General features: G+C 43.3%; 1 protein-coding gene across 8 annotated transcripts in view; it reads left to right on the forward strand.

Annotated features, from left to right (window-relative positions):
- The window catches only part of mycbp2 (MYC binding protein 2), a 67896-nt gene that overhangs the window by 41456 nt on the left and 4983 nt on the right, over positions 1–21457 (forward strand). For 2 of the 8 annotated variants that reach the window (XM_080479177.1, XM_080479178.1), the window contains exons 47-77: positions 372–427; positions 498–613; positions 852–949; positions 1859–1975; positions 2539–2679; positions 4948–5172; positions 6137–6269; positions 6357–6482; positions 9137–9316; positions 11334–12971; positions 13075–13244; positions 13350–13597; positions 13684–13851; positions 14179–14336; positions 14428–14627; positions 14818–14967; positions 15052–15212; positions 15340–15496; positions 15644–15868; positions 16131–16196; positions 16810–17049; positions 17165–17254; positions 17349–17429; positions 17513–17779; positions 18921–19204; positions 19300–19396; positions 19476–19595; positions 20016–20117; positions 20212–20340; positions 20594–20726; positions 20830–20933. In XM_080479177.1, the coding sequence (XP_080335303.1) occupies positions 372–427; positions 498–613; positions 852–949; positions 1859–1975; positions 2539–2679; positions 4948–5172; positions 6137–6269; positions 6357–6482; positions 9137–9316; positions 11334–12971; positions 13075–13244; positions 13350–13597; positions 13684–13851; positions 14179–14336; positions 14428–14627; positions 14818–14967; positions 15052–15212; positions 15340–15496; positions 15644–15868; positions 16131–16196; positions 16810–17049; positions 17165–17254; positions 17349–17429; positions 17513–17779; positions 18921–19204; positions 19300–19396; positions 19476–19595; positions 20016–20117; positions 20212–20340; positions 20594–20726; positions 20830–20933 (6180 nt within the window). The remainder of the gene's footprint in view (positions 1–371; positions 428–497; positions 614–851; positions 950–1858; positions 1976–2538; positions 2680–4947; positions 5173–6136; positions 6270–6356; positions 6483–9136; positions 9317–11333; positions 12972–13074; positions 13245–13349; positions 13598–13683; positions 13852–14178; positions 14337–14427; positions 14628–14817; positions 14968–15051; positions 15213–15339; positions 15497–15643; positions 15869–16130; positions 16197–16809; positions 17050–17164; positions 17255–17348; positions 17430–17512; positions 17780–18920; positions 19205–19299; positions 19397–19475; positions 19596–20015; positions 20118–20211; positions 20341–20593; positions 20727–20829; positions 20934–21457) is intronic. The other 6 variants (XM_080479181.1, XM_080479182.1, XM_080479179.1 and 3 more) reach the window with 5 other exon arrangements.

Genomic DNA, 21457 nt, shown 5'->3' on the forward strand with positions numbered 1-21457 from the left:
TGTTATGAGTCTGTCACATGTGATGTTTTGCACATCTTACAGTACCACCTATAGGAAAATGACAGAAACTTACACCTGCAGATGTGTTGCCAAGTTTTCTAGCAGCTTTTTAAAGTATGTTGTGAAATCTTTGTGTGTTTACCATTTGATTTATTTAATTATTCAGCTGTGACTTGGACTTTCTATATATATATATATATGTATATACATACTTGTTAATGGATTTTGTTAAATGTATGAGTGTCAAATTCTTCGAGAGCAGAAATACTGAATTGATACACTATCTAGCTTTCCAGTGTTTTAATTGAACTCAAGTTGTTTGATCTACATTATGCTTTCATCTTCACGTTTCCATTTTGCGTCTGCGCTAGGCCTATGAAAACTACTCATTCGAGGAGCTGCGCTTTGCTTCCCCCACCCCGAAGAGGCAAGTGAGATTAGACTAAACACATTCTACAGTGAGACACAAAGTACTTATTGATCGTTCCCCCATACAGACCCAGTGAGAATATGCTTATCCGCGCTAACACCGATGGAACGTACAGCGCAAACTGGACCCCCGGAGCAGTTGGCCTCTACACAATCCATGTCACCATTGATGGCATTGAAATTGGTACGTCCGTTTGAATGGCCATTTAGAAATCATGATTGTATTGAGTTTTTTCTAAAACGCTGTAGTTGATATTTATTCCCACCAATTTTCATAACACAATCAAATTAGTATTTACACATGTTAATTTGCTGCATGAAATCAAATTCATTTTCTTCACCAGAAAAATCTTAAGGATATTGAAACTCTCTTTAACAAGCCTGTTCATGTAGCGATTGAGCGTTTTGTAATTTCCTTTCAGATGCTGGGCTGGAAGTTGAAGTCAAAGATCCCCCTAAAGGCATGATACCACCTGGAACTCAGATGGTGAAACCAAAAGCTGAACCTCAGCCTAGCAAGGTGAGTTGTTCTTACAGGTGGCTGACCAAAGCATGGAGATGCTCATAAACACACTGAAATGCATGCATGCCTGCACATCAAATCCAACTCATCAGAGTTGTGAGAGATTTTTTTTTTCCCCTTTGTCATGTGTGCTTGCCAACACCAGTTTGCCAACATTTAAACTGGCTGGATTATGCAGCAGTCTGGCATGAACTCCAGAACAAGGAGCTCCCTCTGATGTGAAAGCGATTTATAGGATTGCTTATTGTTGAGTATATTCTGTTGTACCTCTGTGCAGCCGTTTGGTTTGATGTTCTGATAATGAGGGAGCAATCGAAAAACAATTACTTGTAGTTTGCCTGGTGTATGCTGGTGGTCATACAAGATAAATAGGTGAATGAATAATCCATGTCTTCAGCAATAAGGTGATTAAGAAAGGGATTGTTTTTTCCTGAAGAATAAGCAAATAAATTGTGCTTTGGGATGCGTCTAGCATAACATGGTGTAGCAACGGCTGAACAGATACCAGCTACTGATAATAGATTGTTGCCCTGTCGTCTAATCAGGTAGCAGTGATAGCCTGATACTTTAAATTGAGTAAATGAGCAGAAATGTCTTTGGACTCAAACAAACCATCACACTAACATGAAGCTCACTGTGATTAATTGAAGGTTGTGGCATTTTTCCATTGCATTTTGGGGGAAACAAGCAACAATGTGCAGATCTGATCACCAACAGTTTTTTCTAATCTCCTGCTCTGTCTGTGCGAGCTCATGAAAGCAGGCTCGGTGTGGGCTAAAGCATGCTCTCCCTCTGACCTTCAACTGGTCCTGCGCTCTTTCGTCTCCTGCTGCACTTCTTGATGATTTTCTTTCTCCTCTTTGCTCCTGCCGCTCACGGTCTCCATCTCCCCTCTGCTTCTCTCAGGTCCGCAAATTTGTGTCCAAGGACAGCGCAGGCCTGCGTGTGCGTAGTCACCCCTCCCTGCAGAGTGAACAGATAGGCATAGTGCATGTCAATGGCACCATCACTTTCATTGACGAGGTAATTTACTTAAGCTCAGGCAGTCGCTATGTTATGAAGTATCCAGGCAGGAGCTTTACTATCCACTTTTATCTAATTTCTATTTTCCTTTTTCTTCTTTTGATCAATAAACGCAGAATTTGAATTCCTGTGATTTTATAGTTTATTAAATTTAGGTGATTTACATGTATTTTATGTAATAACCTCTGTCAGTAATAATCACTACTTTATAAATTTATTGCTTTTACTATGTGTTGCTTCATACTCTTGCAAAGCATTCTGAGGCTACATGAAATCATTAAATACTGTGTTCTCTATTAATTCCAAAGGCTGTGATGCTTTAAAATCTTAACAAAAAAAATTGTTCTGTAGTGTGGCACATGTGCCTCAGTCTTTTGGTAATACTCACACTAGTCACAAATATTTTTCTTGCCGTCACCTCAAATTTTCGTCCTCGAATAGCTTTCTTGCAGCCTCAGATGCTGATTGTGTGGATGTGTGTTTATATGAGGATGTGGCTCTCCTGTTTCCTTAGTAACAGGGTGGCATGGCCGTGCTTTGCTCTGTTGCTTGTTTTCCCTTAGATCCACAATGATGATGGTGTGTGGCTCAGGCTCAATGATGAAACAGTAAAGAAGTATGTTCCCAGCATGAATGGGTACACTGAAGCCTGGTGCCTCTCTTTTAACCAGCACCTGGGCAGGAGCCTACTGGTCTCAGCTGACGTAAGTAGAAGGCACCCAGAGTGGTCTGACTCGGGTTAATGATAAGTGGCCTCTGCACTGCTCATCTGGGGAGGAGCTCATCTGTGTTGTTTAGTAACAATGAGTTTTCAAGGACTTACTTGTGCTTTGCACCCACTCCCCAAAAGTCCTTGAAGCATGGTAAATCATCAAAATACAACTGCCGGGATTTTCTCCTGCATGTAATAGCAATCTAAGCAACACTGAGTAAGACACCTTCACTAACACACCGAGCAGAGGAACAGCCGCTGGGAGTCTGCATGCAATAACTCATGTTTGAAGGCAAAAAAATGTATATTTGAAGTCATCGTGTTTTAAGCTCGACACTCTGAAATGCTCACTTGGCTGGGTAGCATATATCTGGTTGCATTAAAGTGAACCCCAATGCAGGGATTGACAGATAAGGACATTTGCAGTCGAGGAGAAATTGTATTTTATCTTGAAGTTGGTTTATTTTTTACACTCCTGAGTCTTCATTTCCCTTCTCAATCCCTATTCATAAACTGTTGCACACAGCGGCATGTGATTCTATGGGTTGTTCCAGATATTGCTTCATGCCATATAAACCGCCATAATCTGCAACAGAATCGAATTTAAAAAAATAATTAAATGAGAGCATAAATTGAAGAAATAAACTCGATCAAATGAGCACATGATGGGGGGGTTTCTGTCATGAAGCAATGAGTGGTCCACGGAAGGTTTGAGTGGAGAATTGCACCTCTATTCTCAGTTCCACCTCTGCATTGGGACGCTTTAGGTGCTAAGAGGCTTCCATGTAAGGTCTCTGTCCGAACAGCATGACACACTACATCATCAGAGCGGGGGAATTTTTTTGGAAGTGTTTTATTTTTTCCTTCAAGTATGTATTTGCTTTATTTCTCAAGTCATTTGGTCCTGGATTTTAAAGAAGCACTCTTAGGCGTTTGAGGTAAACCTGTAAATACCTCACTAAATGTTTGGGTTTTTTTGTTTGTTTTTCTAAATCATTTTCAATTCTCACTTGATTTAAATGTGGTCAAAATCCTCACGGCTTCTTTTATCAGTGCTCCTTCACTAACTGGCCAATCTGTCAAAATCTGTCTTCCTCTATTCACTGTCTCAAATAACTTGTCCTGGGAAAAACCGGACGAGTCGAGCTGATTTTATTTCTTCCAAAAAAATATGTCAACACCTTCCCCTTCCTTTTTTCTCTTTCCCTGTGAGTTGTCTACTGTTTCTTGACTGTCTCACAATGTGTTGCTCAGAATGTCTTTAATGCTAGCCAAGGAGTCAGGGATATCGGCTTTTTGTCGTGGACCCCCTTAACTATATTCCCGCCACAGGTGAGTCGTATGGAGGAGGGAGAAATAGTTTGACTGGCCCCGTGCTGATCGTCTTGTTATTCCACTTGTCTTGTCGACCCACTTTGTGTCACTTTGTACTCTTCCGAGAGCGTTTTACTTCAGGCACAGGATGTAAAAATGTAGTTGCATGGTTGTGTGTACAGTGTTCATATGGTATGTCAGCGGCTCCGCCATTGCTGCAGAAACCACCTGTAACGATCTTCACTAGTTATTCTTTGAGCTTGTATGTTGCATGGGGTTGAAGACACTAATGTTAAATCTATTGCATGAGGTCTCTCTTTCTTTATTCGTGTCACAGCATGCCTCCCTTTAGATTGTATAGAAATAAGTAAATATCTTTGAGGGAGTTCATTGTCTGCTGGTTTTGTTAATGGCTGCATCACTGTGTTGTTAAATGGAATAATTTCACATCTATTGAGCCGACTTCAATCTGGAACTGTCAGAAAACATCCAAAGCTGTTTGCATTTTGAAGATATGGGGGCAAAAAGTTCAGTTTTTACATATTACTTATTGTTAAAGATACTGTTCCAGGCTTTCTGCTCAGCTAAGTTACCGTAACCTGCTGCCTGTATGTTTAGATTTAATTGGCAGATGCGTGAGTGGTTATAATGTCTTGGGTGTCAGCCAGAAACGGAATGCATTTGTTTCTAAAATCTATTCGTTTAAAACCTTAAAGACCACACATGAGAACATCTCCAGTTCAAGACACAGTCTTCATCCTTTTTTTTATGTAACCTTCCCGCAACAGAGATACGACTGCAGTGTAAGTCCCTGTTAGTCTGCTAACGTTTGGAATTTCCCTCTGATATCCCTCAGTAGTCTGAGGCGTGAGCTGGACTCAAATATTCTTTGGACGCTTCTTTGTAGCTGGACACTGATTCTAATTCATCCTCTTAACTCTTGCAGGAGGTCAGGGGCCAGTCGGAGGAGAACGTAAAGGAGGTGAGCAGCTGCCCTTCCCACGAGGCCCCCATTCGGGTGCAGAGCAGGGCAGGGCAGGGCGGCGGCCCGGGGCTTTATAAGGTAGTGAAGACCGGCCCCTCTGGTCACAACATCAGAAGCTGTCCAAACCTTAGGGGTATCCCCATTGGAATGTTAGTACTTGGCAACAAGGTCAAGGCCATAGGCGAGGTACGCACTCACCCCAAATAATGCACTGTTGTTGTTTTTTTTTTTGTTTTTGTTGTTTTGCTTTTGTGGTTTGAGTTGAATAATTTAGTCTGTTTATTAATGTACGATAGCCGATATTTCTAGATTTTGGCCTTAAAATTGAACCTCTCTTTCAAAGGGGAATACATCATCTGCTTCTGGGTGTGGGTGTGTGTTCTCTTACCTTCACACTTGTCGAGGTCTTATCAACTGCCGTGGCTGCAGCCTTTTTTGCGTGCTTACTAATTTCAGTTTGTCTGTAAATCCACTGCAGTTTCAGGGTGTCACAATCAGTGGAAGTCTGATCTCACAATGCTGGTGTTTTGTTTTTTTTCTTCACTCTTCCTTTCTTGCACTCGTAACAACTCTTGTCAGTACACTTTGAACATCTGAGTTATGGTGTTGTGGAGCCTCCCCCGTTTTGGTTCTGAACCTGTCTTTGGCTGCTGTGGTGTGTCATGCTGTTCACTGGTTTCCTGAGCCTGTACTTCAATGCCCTGTGTGGATCTGGGAGATGCGGCCTGCACTTACTAATACTTCCATCTGTGTCTGTTTTCCCAAAATGATAATATTTCAGGGAGTTGAGAAAACACAACTTCATGCATTTACCTTTCACTAAGCTACCCCTTTCTTAGAGTAAGTTTTTTATTTTTTCAAATTTCAGCTACATGGGTTTTGTCCAGCGGTGCCTGCTGATATATACAATCAATACCATGTGATCTACTGCTGTGTACATTTAATTTTTTTTTCAATGTGTTAATCAGATAAAGCTGAATGCTTGCATGTCAATGATCTTTGTAGAATGGTTTGTTATGTTATTGTATGTGCGGTAATGAATTCTGTGTCGGAAACGGCTTCCAATGCTTCTGATAATTGGAGACTGACAATGTGTTTTTGTGTGGCGGCTGTGTGGAGGTGTGGATAAAGAGTATTGTTTGTGTATCAGGTGGTAAACTCAGATGGCACCTGGGTGCAGCTGGATAAAAACAGTGTCGTGGAGTTTTGCGAGAGCGATGAGGGAGAGGCCTGGTCATTGGCCAGAGACCGCGGTGGAAATCAGTACCTTCGTCATGATGACGGTAAGATGCAGCTGGACCTCCATGTCGAAGCTGGATTAAAAATAGAAGTCTTTTATTGTGACTGCATCATCCAAATTGCTTTTGCAGAGCAAGCAGTGCTCGACCACGGGAACCAAACCCCACCACCCAGTCCTTTCTCCGTACAGGCCTTCAACAAAGCCACTACTTCTAATGGGGCACAAGGCTTTGACTATGGCATCTCCAACAACAAAGGTGGGCTCATCGTGGTTGACAGTTCATTTCAACACAAGACAAATGTACTAGTTTGTATATCCTGTATATCTGCTGCTGTTGATGTCCACTTATTTCTGTGTCTCTAATCTTTAGCTTTAAATCGAGACTGCTCAATAATACTTGTAATTCTACTCCATCTTTAACTTCTCTCTTTCCCTTACCTTCATCATTCCTTGCTTTAGCTACACCTCGCAGCCCACTGTATGAGACATACTCAATACTAAATACTAATCCTCAGTTATCCATATATTTTCCTAGGGAGTGTAATTTTTCTCTTTTACAAAATAAGATGAAATTAAAACGATCCATTATCTATATAACCGATGTTTTGTGGAGTATACATGATTCACTATGAGTCTTCAGATTCGCAGGTCCCATCTGTCATCTATTTTTGTTTTTCTGCATGCTCTTTCTTGCTGTGACTTTATGCCTAACATCTCAGCCATGTCAGGCATATGTCTGCACGCATGGGCCAGTCAGTCTGCTTCTGGTCATTCGGATTACTGTGGGCTTTGTGTCCAGTTTTGGGTGGAAACTGGCTTTGAAAACCCCGCCCTGCCCCCGTGCCCCATGTTTATTTAACCCCTTTGAAAACATTTGATCTTTCACTTAAGCGCAGTTTTTTTTAATTGGTTATATAGAATGTAACCTGGCTGAATTCATAAATTCTGCCATACCAGAACTATGGTTGCCAGAACATTGAACGTGTGCCTTTGTACCTGAATATTCATCCTGGTTTTCTTTCATAATAGGTTGCGGAGTCGGGCTGTTGTGCCTCGTTATATAAAGGCTAATATGTATGTTGATCGCACAGTGCAGAACTAAAGCAATGATCACTCCAAGGGTCGAGATAATTGCTGCAACTTGTTTTTTAATTACATGCAGTTATATTGTGTCTTTGTCAGTTAAAATAAACATCTGATTCCCTTTATCTTGCTTTTAACACTTCAATTATTCTGTTCGCCCAAAGGAAAGTAAGACTGTAGATGAATCTTCTTGCCTTGTGGTGGTCAGACGCTTTCTCAAACCTTCTGCATTGTGATTGCTGTCTCAGTCCAATTGGTAAATATTTGGAGTCTAATTGAATTAAATACCTCATTGCTTATTGATGGTATTAAGAGAGGGAATAACAAGGTTGGAGTTGTAGCAATGGATGTGTTCTTCTTTCTTTTTAGTGTCACAGAAGGGCGATTATGTGCTGGCGTAAAAGCTTCTTGTTTGTTTTAACTTGAGCCTTTTTATGTCTATCCCCTATTTTTTTTCTACTACTTAATACCCTGGTTTATTTGAGTTAATGAGCCTCTAGCTACTGTAACACTGTTACTGAGTGTGTACCAGTGGTGGTTTGCCCTGTGAACTTGTAGGGAAGTAATATTATTTGCTGATCAAGCAGATCTCAGTTATACTGATAACAATGTTGATCATCCTGTTTCCATTCTGCAGACAAAGTTTGTATTTATGCCCTCACTCAACCTTCAACTTAAATATGTCTCCTGCAATGCTGGAGACATTGTTGACTATTGTTTTATGAGAGGCTGTGAAGAAGATAAATGCAGTGGTTGGTGTCAAATTTAGGATAAATGATCTAGTGACTAAATGTTGTGCCAGAAACAAGTTTCCTAACGACTCATGTTGTCCTGTTGATTGGTTCGGTGTGATTTAGTTAAACTGTTGGTCAAATGATTGGTTATCTGAATCCTGTGGCTTCCTGTGTCGGATTACAACCTTTGAGCAATTCTTTAACGATTTGGCTTTGTACATACGCTACGTTTTGATGGAAGACTTTATGTGCTATTGAAGAAAACATTGAGGATTTCTAAAGAATCTCTTGATATAAACACCTTCACCCCCCCCATCATGCCTTTTCTACAAATAGATTTACATAATTGGAGGAGACACTGGTACTATGGGCTAGAAACTGGAACTGTAGCAAAGTCATAGCTGCTTGTTGTTACATATTTCAAGTTTAAGTGAAGTTTAATAGTGAAGAGTGGTAAAGAATGTGGTTAAACTTGTCAAGTTTGTCTGGTTAAAAAAAAAAGAAAAACTAACCCTGGGATGATTGCTGCCACCTACACAACGGCGTGTACCAGACAAACTGAGTTGGATTAATAATAGGTTCCTGGTATGCTTGTGAATCTACTCTGGTGCGTTTCATTTGAAGTCTCACCACAGCACGAACCAAGGAGCTGTACGCAGGACTTGATGGACTTTAGAAGCGCTGTCTCAGTTTTTTCCCCCCAACTAATACCAAAGACGGAAGCATTTTTGCTGTCGTTTTCACATCTTTATACATTTATATAAGCTGTCAATAAGTTTTCAGCTGGTATAAAACAATCCTGCCACAATTGTCCCGCATGCATTGTGTTGTATTTAGTGCAGCACGATGCATTCTTGTGGAAGCATGAAACGAACTGGACCAGTGAGAACTTTTCTCTCCGCACCTCTTAAGATCCTGGATGCTCATAATCGCTCCTCCCATTCTGTACATCTATTGTAATGTGTCAGATGACTAAACAATTCATCGGAAATGAACTGAATGATCTTCACCCCCCCCACCCCCCCCCCTCTGGAATCCTCAAACCGTAGTATAAGCTGTAGTTTTTCCCATTCCTCTGTCTCCATGTTTGCAGGTGACCGGTTGAGTGCCATACTGAATTCCATTCAGTCTGGGCCCTTCCTCTCAGCAGCTCCCTCCTCCTCCGTATATGAGCAAGCTGCCCAACCTCCCTCCTCCTCCTCCCTTGTCCACAGCCCATTTGTGTTTGGACAATCCCCCTCCCAACTGTCTCAGGCACAACCACAGCTTCTGAGTAAGTCTGTCCTGCTTTCTGACAGCGCTTGCTTGCACAGGTGTTGATCCTATTACTTTCAACTTTTTTTTTTGTTGTCTGTATTCTGTATCTCATGGGGATATGGTGCAGCAGTCATGTGTGACACATAACACTAAAGTTATGTCCTTCCAGTGCAGAAATATCCCTAACAAGCCAGCACGTCTCTTAGCTCATGTTTAAATCTTGTCTACCAAAATGAATCAAGTGACTACCTTCAAGAAGTAATCATGGGTATTTTCACTTGTTTTTCACAACAAGATTTCAAACTTCTCGATATTCAAATAGATTTGGATGTTTGTGCCGTGAGCTCAAGAAATAGACTGAGTTACAAATTCTTTTGCTTGCTCTGCTTGCTCAGTGTGCCTCTTACTTTCTTTTTCATCTTCTTCATTGCTTCTTTAATTATAGATCTGCATTCTCCATCTTTGATTAACGATTTGTTTCATTTTCCACCTCAACCAGCCCAGAGTTTCACTGCCAGTGTCAACAACAATAGTTTGGACAAGTGTTTGTTCATAGTTTACGTGTCTTTTGTCGCAGTGAGCTACTAAAAATAGCAATAATTTCATATCAGTCGTTAACAGATATAACATGTGTTCCCTTTTGAATAATTCAGGGGGACGATTCAAATAAAAATAGAAGTATAAGTTACAAGACGTTGTGTTTCACCTGGATCCAAAATACAAAATGTATCAGCACGTTTTTTTCAGGATGTGTAGCACTTTTATTTCCTTTCAGTCTGTTTTTCTGCATTGGGAATTTCTGTCTACTTTCTTAATTTTCTTGTTTCTCATGGAGTCTTAGAGGTGTCATGAAGGAAAAAAAACAACACTTTTTTTATGCCCGACTTATTGATCACAATGTAATTTCAGATTACTGGCAAGTCATTGCTTTTTTGATATTAGTACCACACCTCTGACTTTCAGTAGTTATTGTTTTGTTTTTTGGGAAGAGTTGTGGCTATTCATCCTCAACAACATGGAGGCATAAATTATTTAAATGTTTAACCAAATTAGTTTTTTTTCTTCATAACACTAATTGGGCTCTATAATTTTGTTTCCTCCTCTTGAAGTGTCTCTCTCGCTCTCTCTCTTTTGCTCGCTCTCTCTCTCCCCATGTCTGCCTCCTATCTGTGTGTCTTCCCAACATATTGTTCTTTTCCTTCTTTCGCCTCCTTGACTTGACCTCATTTGCCTCTCTGTGCTTTCTTTCTTTCTTTCCTTCTCTCTCTGTGGTGGCCTCCTTGCATTCCATGTCACGTTTGTTTACCTGCTTCACTGTTTTCCGCTGTAGATGGTTCATCACGCAGCCTTGCTTCTCGCGAGCGTGTGCACAAAAGCAGTGTGTCCGTGGCTGGGCATGGTACTGCTCTCTCATCTCTCGCTCTGAGGCAAAAGGGTGGGTAGTCGCAGCATGCATGAATCCCTCAGACCGATCAGAGGGTGGGTTCGAGGTCATTGTTCTCTGTGGAGGATAAAAAGCTTTGTGGGCTTCTTGTGTTAGTGATAAGATTCTAATGACTTGAGGCAGGCCTGTCTCAACATAATTGAGGTTGAAACAAAGATAATGTTCAGAACTTTGGTATTTTTGCAGTTAATACACTAGTTCCTAGCTTAGAATCAAGCCTTGATCAAGCATTATAAGAGCGGTCTCTGGACTGGGCTGTAATCCATCTTTCATTAGCACTTCCATGGTCCACTCACTATTATCATTCATATCAGATTTTGTCAGAGAAAGCAGTGAATAATGACATACAAGTACAGAAATTTCACATTTTCAACAAAATAAGCCAATCACTGTTGTCATTTGCATTACAAAGTAACATCTTTCATCTTTTGGACTTTGGTTGTCTTTCTGCTTGTCATTTCATTTTGCTATCTCTTTCTACATTACATTCTCTTCTTTCCCTTCAGTTAAGTGTTATATCAACTCTTATGATATGATCTCATATGATGCCCCCGTATGTTGTGTGACTATGAGTGTTGTTGATTTTTAGGTGAACGAGGGAACGTGATGTCTGGTGCAAGGTCCATGTCTCCAGGCTCCAAACACCGTCAAGAGAACCGCGCAGCCAAACAGGAGAGCTGGGGAAGCCGCTCATCCGAACAGGGCAGGATCAAGACAAATGAGGGAGGGCTATCGGCTAGCGAATCGCTCAACCTGCGATCAGACACGGCCAAGCTGAGGTCTGACTCCCACAGCCGCTCCCACTCACCCAATCATAACACTCTGCAGGCGCTGAAAGCAGATGGGAGAACCTCAGGAAATCGGGCCGAGTCTCCAAATCCTGGCTCCCGCTCCTCCTCTCCAAAGCAAAAAGGGGTATCATCTTCAGGCAGGTCTAGTCCCTCCAGCACCTCCTCCCAGAACTCCTCCTCAGCCCATCATGACAAGAACCTCCCACCCAAACTTAGCCCTTCCTCCAAAGCCCGGCTAGATCCTCCCAGGGAGAGATCGAAGTCAGACTCGTACACTCTGGACCCAGACACACTCAGAAAGAAGAAAGTTCCCCTTACAGAGCCACTTCGGGGCAGATCAACCTCCCCGAAACCTAAACTTTCTCCAAAAGATCCAAATCAAGGTGTGATCAGTAATGCTGAGAACCGCGTTCCTTCTCCGCACGTGACGCAAGAGAACCTCCACAGTGAAGTGGTGGAGGTTTGCACCTCTAGTGCTCTCCTCTCCAACGAGGACGTCAACGATGAGAACGCGGAGGTCCGCAATGCTGAGGAGGGCTCGTGTAAGGTGCACTTCAGCATTGGCAAAGCCCCCGTCAAAGAAGAACTGGAGAGTCGCTCTTCACCCAAAGTTAGCCGCAAAACCTCCAGTAGACACACGCGTCCTAAGAAGGACAAATCTGGGCCTCTGTTTAAAGGGGAGAGCACGTCAAAGGTCAGTGAGCCTGCCAAACAGGCCATGTCTCCCTCCGTGGCCGAATGTGCTCGTGCAGTCTTTGCAGCATTCCTGTGGCACGAGGGCATCGTTCACGACGCCATGGCCTGCTCCTCGTTCCTCAAGTTTAATCCAGACTTAACCAAAGAACATGCACCCATCCGAAACTCCCTTGGAGCACAGGGTGCTGAGGAGAAAGAGAGCAAGCTGAAGAACCGTCACTCCTTAGAGATTTCCTCCGCACTGAATATGTTCAATATTGCCCCACATGGCCCAGACATCTCCAAAATGGGAAGCATAAACAAAAACAAGGTTCTGTCCATGCTGAAGGAACCCCCGCTGCCTGAGAAGTGTGAGGACGGAAAGGGAGACTCCATTTCCTACGAGATGACTTCTCATCCCTCCATGAGGGCAAAGTCAATCTTACCATTAACATTACAGCACTTGGTAGCATTCTGGGAGGACATTTCCATGGCCACCATCAAGGCTGCAACTCAGAACATGATCTTCCCCAGCCCAGGCTCCAGTGCCATCTTGAAAAAGAAGGAACACGAGAAAGACGGTAAAAAGTCAAAGAAAGAAAAGAAGAAAAGGGAGAAGGCCGAGGTGCGTCCCAGAGGGAACCTGTTCGGAGAAATGGCTCAACTTGCAATGGGGGGCCCAGAGAAGGACACCATCTGTGAACTGTGTGGGGAGTCCCATCCTTACCCTGTCACCTACCACATGAGACAAGCTCACCCAGGTACGAATACGCAAGTGCTCTGACCTGCTTTACACACGGTTTAAAAGTAATTTACTGTCATCGAGCCTGTTCTCAATACTCCTACTTTGTAACACCTTGGCAGGCTGCGGTCGCTACGCAGGAGGCCAAGGCTACAACAGCATAGGTCACTTCTGTGGTGGCTGGGCTGGAAACTGTGGAGACGGAGGCATAGGAGGCAGCACCTGGTACTTGGTGTGCGATCGATGTCGGGAGAAATACCTCAGGGAGAAGCAGACTGCTGCCCGAGAAAAGGTAGCAAGACCTTGCACGGCTAGTGTTTGATTCCTCTTTTACTTAAAAAGAAACAATCCTCACAGGTCACTTAAAATAAAGCCAATCTGTACATCTTGTTTCCAGGTGAAGCAGTCAAGGAAGAAACCTCTGCAGGTGAAGACCCCCAGGGCTCTGCCCACGATGGAGGCTCACCAGGTGATCCGGGCAAATGCATTATTCCTCCTGTCCCTGAGCAGCGCAGCTGAGCCCAGCATGCTGTGCCACCATCCTCCGAGGCCCCTTCATTCCCAGCTGCTTCCCAGCCTGAAAGAGGGCGTGTCGGAGGAACTACCCAATAAGATGGGCTGCCTTTACCTGCAGACGTTAGCAAGGTACTTACATGCTCAGTGAATAATGGGCCGCAGCTTCCAGTGACGTGTCTTACTTCACTCTTCCTTGCGCTTCTTTCTTCTCTCAGGCAACACACTGAGAACTTTGGGGGCTACCAGGATGACAACCTCTTCCAAGATGAGATGAGGTATTTGCGCTCGACATCTGTTCCTGCGCCCTACATTTCAGTCACACCTGACGCCTGCCCCAATGTTTTTGAGGAACCAGAGAGCAACATGAAGTCAATGCCCCCAAGGTAGCATGTTCTATTCACTACAGTTTCTCTCACAAGTGTGGTGTTTTGGCTGCTTATTTTTTTAAAGCATCACCTTCTATTTTTACATAAAATCCAGAGTTGTTTATCAGAATTTTAATGTTTGATACATCAGCAGGTTATCACATCACTGGTTATTAGGTGAATACGTTTTGAAAACGACCACCTTTTTTTTCTAAAAATCGGCCTAACTTTGTCATAATCATCTTCCTCTTAACTGCTGAACACTTTATTCAGTAGGTGGTTTGATATCTTTGATAATATTATTTGGTTGTTAAACTGCAGTCTTCTGACCTTCCTGTCCTCTAGTCTTGAGACCAGCCCGATCACAGACAGCGACACCGCCAAGCGCACAGTGTTTCAGAGGTCTTACTCTGTCGTAGCCTCGGAGTATGACAAGCAGCATTCGCCTTCTCCAGCTCGGGTCAAAGCAGTGCCCAGACGAAGGGTCCATAGTGGCGATGCAGGTAATGTACAACCAGTTGAAAAGACAATTTTGAAGGCTTCCTATAGAAGTTGCAGCATCATTCATGACACAACTCATTTCACCCTCTTCAGAGGTGGGCTCATCCCTGCTACGGCACCCGTCTCCAGAGTTGTCTCGTCTCATCTCGGCCCACGGCTCTCTCAGTAAAGGGGAGAGAAACTTCCAGTGGCCTGTCTTGGCTTTTGTCATCCAGCACCATGACTTGGAGGGCCTGGAGGTGGCCATGAAGCATGCACTGAGGAAGTCAGCCTGCAGGGTGTTTGCCATGGAGGTACAGCTGTTCTACGACAATGCCTCCTAACCTAAGCTTAGTGTTTCGGAAATGATTATTTACATTGCAGTTATCGAGGCTGAACACAATTCTTTTACCGCTATGCTGGATTAGTTCATTTCTTTGCTCTGATAGTGCCTCTGTGTATCTGAAAAAATAACAAGTTATTTTCTCTGTACACTCTCATCAGGCCTTCAACTGGCTTCTCTGCAACGTGATCCAGACCACCTCTCTGCACGACATCCTGTGGCATTTCGTAGCATCTCTCACACCGTCGCCGTTTGAACCCGAGGATGAAGAGGACGATGAGAACAAGGGGAACAAAGAAAATGTAGAACAGGTAAGGAGTCGTTTACAGTTGCACAGCATGTGCCTTTACTTTCCCACTGCATTTTCTGAGTGTGAACACTTTCAAAACTCACAGGAACGAGACCTTGGAGTTTGTGAACACCCTCTATCAGACATCGTTATTGCTGGAGAGGCAGCTCATCCTCTTCCTCACACCTTCCACCGCCTCCTTCAGACCATCTCAGACCTCATGATGTCACTTCCCAGTGGTAGCTCACTACAACAAATGGCACTGAGGTACTTTTTGTTCTTCCTAGTGCCCAATTTTTATATGAATATATGAAATAGGACTGCATTTGTTTGTTCTTTCTTTTTATTAATGCCCTTTTGAAGCTTTTACTAATATATGGATATGAAATTCTAGGTGCTGGAGTCTCAAGTTCAAGCAGTCTGACCACCAGTTTCTCCACCAAAGCAACGTTTTCCATCACATCAACAATATCTTATCCAAGTCGGATGATGGAGACAGCGAGGAGAGTTTCAACATCAGTGTGCAGTCTGGTTACGAAGCAATGAGCCAGGCAAGAAAACATAATCAATACTATTGTGATTCTGTTTACAAGTAGACACCAGAGCGACTTGGTTTTGATGAACAGGAGCAAGAGCAAGCACAAAACATTTGTTATCTACTTATCTGCCATGTGCTAATGTAAAATTACGTTTTATAGGATCTCTGCCTGGTTACTTGTTTGAAGGACCTGACCAGTGTCGTAGACATCAAGACATCCAGCCGCCCCGCCATGATCGGCAGCCTAACCGACGGCTCCACCGAAACCTTCTGGGAGTCTGGAGATGAAGACAAGAACAAGACCAAAAGCATCACCATCAGCTGTGTGAAGGGCATAAATGCCACCAAGGCGTCTGTTCATGTGGACAACTCCAGAGACATCGGGGTATAAAGGGAACAGAAAGCCAACGTTTGGGGGGATAATAATTATAGAATGGATAACATAAGATAGTTGTTCCTTTTCACAATCCTCATATTTGTTTACGAAGGCATACAGTCTATACTTTAAATACCGGTAACAGTAACCTAGGAAACAAACCCTTGTCATATTTTCACAACAATACAGTTCTATCGATTGTAGAGATGACGATGACTATGAAAGTGTTTGCTGATGTATGTCACTGAATATGTCTCTATTTCCACTACAGAACAAAGTTACATCGGTGACGTTCCTTTGTGGAAAAGCAATAGAGGACCTCTGCAGAATCAAACAGGTATAGATGATTATTGGTTTTAAATTCATTTACCTGAAAACAAGGAAGTCGTTTAACCAGGATGATCTCTGATGATTTGAGCACTGATTGAAGTTTAAATACATCACTACTCTAGTAGTTCAACAGAAGGACAGGTGTCCTGTGGCCTTCTTTAATCTAATTATGCCCATCTGACCTTGTTCATCCTGAATATTATGTTGACACTAATCAAACAAATCATGTAGAAACAATGGGGTTGCTCATATGAGATTTGATCAGTCTTACTTTTTGTCGAAAAACCTTTACCTTTATTTATTCATCTTTATCATCATTATCATCTGTTTCAGGATTTGATTTAACTCATTTTTACCGTAAACAAGTCAACTTACAGACACAAGCAACTACAACGTTTCACTCTGGCTTTCTTATTTAAACAACTGACACACTGCACTGTTTTGCTCAACTTTCTGACTCAGTTGGCTTACAAACGCATCCAGTTGGTGAATTTATATACTGAATGAAATTATTTGAACACCGACAATTGGTACCTTGCTTGTACTTCAATCGCAGGACCCTGTAAGACCGATATTTGCACATCAGGCAAAACTTGCATTTTTCTGCCTTTCCATCACAGGTTGACCTCGACTCGCGCCACATGGGCTGGGTGACGAGTGAGCTACCGGGAGGAGATCATCATGTGATTAAGGTAGAGCTGAAAGGGCCTGAAAACACCCTGAGGGTGCGTCAGGTGAAGGTCCTCGGGTGGAAGGACGGTGAAAGCATCAAGATACCTGGACAAATCTCGGCCAGCATGGCCCAACAGAAGAACTGTGAGGCTGAGACCCTCAGAGTTTTCCGCCTCATCACATCTCAGGTTCGCCCAGCTAAATGACAACATCTTTGTTTGCTACCATTGTCTGGTCGCAGAACATAGCTTTGACTGCAAATAGACATCGTTTCATCCATTCATGCGTTTCTGTGTCTTTTAGGTTTTCGGAAAGCTGATTTCGGGAGATGCAGAGCCAACCCCAGAGCAGGAGGAGAAAAACCTGCTGTCATCGCCCGAGGGAGAGGACAAGGTATGCATTTTAATTAAAGAACCAAAGTATCATCAGTAACTTTGAAGCTAACATTTTGCTTGATTATTTTTATTATTTGCTTGTGTGTGAAAAGGCACCATCGGATGCAGACCTCAAAGAGCACATGGTGGGAATCATTTTCAGCCGGAGCAAACTCACCAACCTTCAGAAACAGGTAAAAAAAAAATTCTTCCATTTTAGAATAAAACAACATGGCCCGAGTCTTTATTTAACCGTGTGATTGTGATCCATCTCCAGGTCTGCGCGCACATCGTCCAGGCCATTCGTATGGAAGCCACACGTGTGAGGGAGGAGTGGGAACACGCCATCTCCAGCAAAGAAAATGCCAACTCGCAGCCGAGTGACGACGACGCCTCCTCAGACGCTTACTGCTTCGAGCTCCTCTCCATGGTTCTGGCTCTCAGTGGGTCCAATGTCGGCCGCCAGTATCTCGCTCAGCAGCTCACGCTCATGCAGGACCTGTTTTCTCTGCTGCACACGGCTTCTCCTCGAGTACAGAGACAGGTGGGCGAGCCTGAAAGACAAAATACACCTCACTCAATATTTGAGTTCCCCGTGAAGATTTCTTGTGAGCAGAGTAGTAGTTTCCCACAACGCTGCCTTGTGGGAATTCATATCAATATAATTTCATTATTCATCACACAGTCCATGTTATTTATTTTGTATATGCCAAGCTTGCATGCATATTGATAAACTGCCAGTTCTCTGCACTCTTTACATTTTCTTGCCTTGAGCTTGTGGCTTGCTGCACTACTGCCACCATCTGACACTTATTTGTATTGCATTGTTCTGGCAATCATCACAACATGCACAAAAGATACTTGCGTGTCCTTGTGAACAGGTCAAATCAAACAAAATGGAAGCTGCACTCCTCAGCAGCATGTCTAAAAGCAGTAGTGGTTGTAAATATGGAACATTATTTTAGTTGTGGTAAAGTTTTACTGTCCATTTTGTTGTGGATTTGGAGCCAATAAATTATTTTAGGCCCAGGTAAAATCTAAAAGTAATTTGTGCCGCCCACTGTCTGCCTTGATGTGGTCGTGGAAAATGAAAGTCTTCTACAGAGACCTGACAGTGATCCAAGTGCAAACAAAATGTTATTACTTAGTAGAGATTTCTTTTGTGCCTGACGTGGAGGCTGTAAACGAAGATGGAGACATTCACAGGACCTTGTAGACACAAAACATGTCGAGAGCTCTAAAATAGGCCTTGATAACCAGCACATTTATTTACAATTAATATGGAATCACATTTGTTTTTGGAGTCAAAGCTTCTGTATGGCACATATTGGGTCAGCAGTATTGATTTGAAAAACTCAATAGTCATTGTTTATTGTGTGTGTGATGTGAAAGCCTGAGTTTACAGTGAAATGTGTGAGTCTCAATCGATGCATGAGAGTTGGCAGCATTGGCACGAATCTGTCTGCACATATCCAAGTATACATTAGCAAATCTCATTAATCACACCAATATCAGAAGGTATACACACATCTCGATCTGCACAAAAGATCTTGTTTCCCCTGATTTTAGTTCAGTTCAGATAACATGCTGGATTACATCTACAGTATATACGTGTTTACATGTTGCTGCTTGTGTGATCAATGCTTTTGAAAGATTAACGTCCCGTCATCTTCATCTCTTCTCAGGTGACGTCATTGTTGAGACGCGTCCTCCCCGAGGTGACGCCCGTGCGTCTCGCCAGCATCATCGGAGTGAAGGCTCTGCCGCCGGCAGACATCAGTGACATCATTCACTCCACAGAGAAGGGGGACTGGAACAAACTGGGCATCCTCGACATGTTCCTGGGCTGCATCGCCAAAGCACTCACTGTGCAGCTGAAAGCCAAAGGCACCACCATCTCTGGCACAGCCGGCATGGCTGCAGGCAAAGGGGTCACCACCGTCACACTGCCCATGATCTTTAACTCCAGGTGAGTTTGACTCATCACACCACAATTCTCTCCAGATATGTGTAAAGCAGCCACTTCCAGACGATTCCAAACATATTTGTTTCTGTTTTGCTCAGCTACATCCGCAGAGGGGAGAGTCACTGGTGGATGAAAGGCTCCACTCCTCCTCAGATCGCAGAGATAATCATAAAGCTGGTGAAAGACATGGCAGCTGTAAGTTCTTTGTTAGTTTGTTGGTGTGAATGTGATCATGATGAGAAAAGCCTCTAACACGGCTGTGTGCTGTTTTCAGGGTCACCTTTCCGATGCTTGGTCCAGAGTCACCAAAAATGCAATCGCCGAGACTATTATAGCGCTGACCAAAATGGAGGAGGAGCATCGCTCTCCTGTTCGCTGCATCGCAACAACACGGGTGTGTGCAATTTAGACTGCAATAGTGCTCACAGCTCTCACACTGATCATTAAAAATGAACAATGAATTTAAAACATTGACCATCACAATGCATGAAAATCAATCTAAACCTGGATGAGTGTTTTTCTTCTGTTTTTACAGATTTTCTTAACTGTTGCTCCCAGTAGAAATCCATTAAATTTATGTTACACAGAGATTTTTCCTGTTTATTAATATGTCATTTCCTGTTGTAGTTTAACTTCCATAAATGAGAGTACAGTCATTTCAACTTTCAGGCACAACATTAATGCTTTTATTATTCAGTGAGATGAATTTAGTGTATTTTATGATAATTTTTTTGATACCCTTTATACCTTATTGTTGAGAAAAGTTGTTTCCTGGCATTGTTAAACCTATATTCCTTGTTGTTGGACGTCTCAGCTGTGGCTGGCCTTGGCTTCACTCTGCGTGCTGGACCAGGATCATGTGGACCGGCTCTCGTCTGGTCGCTGGATGGGCAAAGATGGACAGCAGAAGCAGATGGTGAGAAACAAATCAATGGCTCACGGCTACACGGGGGGAATGTGATTATCAGAAGGGTGATAAACGACTTCCTCCTCTCATCTCCCATCCTCAGCCCATGTGCGATAACCACGATGACGGCGAGACGGCGGCCATCATTTTGTGCAACATGTGTGGAAACCTCTGCACGGACTGCGACCGCTTCCTCCACCTGCACCGACGAACACGGTCTCACCAGAGACAGGTCAGATCCAGTTCACGCTTCCATTAGACATTGTAATTGGAGTATTGTTATGAGTAGCAGTGATAACCAGAATTTGAATAATAAGAGACGAACTCTAAAAGTCAGACGGAAAAGTAGGATTTAAATACGGTTTCCCTCCCATCAGAGAATAATTAAAGTGCACAAGGAAATATTTTGACCCGTTCCTCTTCAGGTTGTGGATTTTTTTTCCTCCTCCAGTCGATTCAGTGTTTTTTCTACACGCTTCCTTCAGGTGTTCAAGGAGGAAGAGGAAGCCATCAAGGTGGATCTCCATGAAGGCTGTGGGCGGACCAAGCTCTTCTGGCTCATGGCTCTGGCCGACTCGAAGACAATGAAGGCCATGGTGGAGTTCAGAGAGCACACAGGTAACATAGCAAAGATAGGTTTGACTGTTCCTTTTAGTGGCATCCTGCATTCTCACGCCAGTGCAAGTCGAATGTGAACTTTCTTTTGCTTTGTCCTCTTTAGGCAAACCAGCCTCCAGCAGCTCGGACGCCTGCCGGTTCTGTGGGACAAGAAATGGGACGGAGCTGTCTGCAGTGGGCAGCGTGTGCTCGGATCCGGACTGCCAGGTACTGAACATCAAAGGACAATTTTTTTATTTGTCCGTCCCGTCTGTGCGTAGTTTGCTTTGGTAGAAAACCTTTGTTGTGTTTTTTTCTCTCTTGCTGCTCTTGGAATAAAGTCGTGAAACAAGAGTTCTTCCGTCAGGAATATTTATCGAAGCTTCAACAGACACATACACAATGCAGGCATCACCAGCCAATCTGTTCAGGGCATGCGTCACGTGCAACCTTCGAGTTAGGCTTTTAAGAGCCTGGGGCGGGGGTGAGAATACTGATTACACCTGGGCGGAGAGGACGAAAACACGGGGGTTGAGAACCCTCATGCGGTTCCCACACCTGTGGGTGAGAAACCTTTCTCGCTCCCACCGTCCTGGCGCAGTTGCCCTGAAGCAAAAAGGAAAACATGTCCGCTGAGCCCGTCAATAAGATTATATGGCCGGAGTCACACAGACAAAAAAACAACATTTTAGCAGGATACAGAGAAGGACAGAATTCTTCAGTAGCATATGATAATTTTAACACCTGAATTC

The sequence above is a fragment of the Lipophrys pholis genome, assembly GCF_963383615.2.
Source record: "Lipophrys pholis genome assembly, chromosome: 13".
Classification (NCBI taxonomy): Eukaryota; Metazoa; Chordata; class Actinopteri; order Blenniiformes; family Blenniidae; genus Lipophrys; species Lipophrys pholis.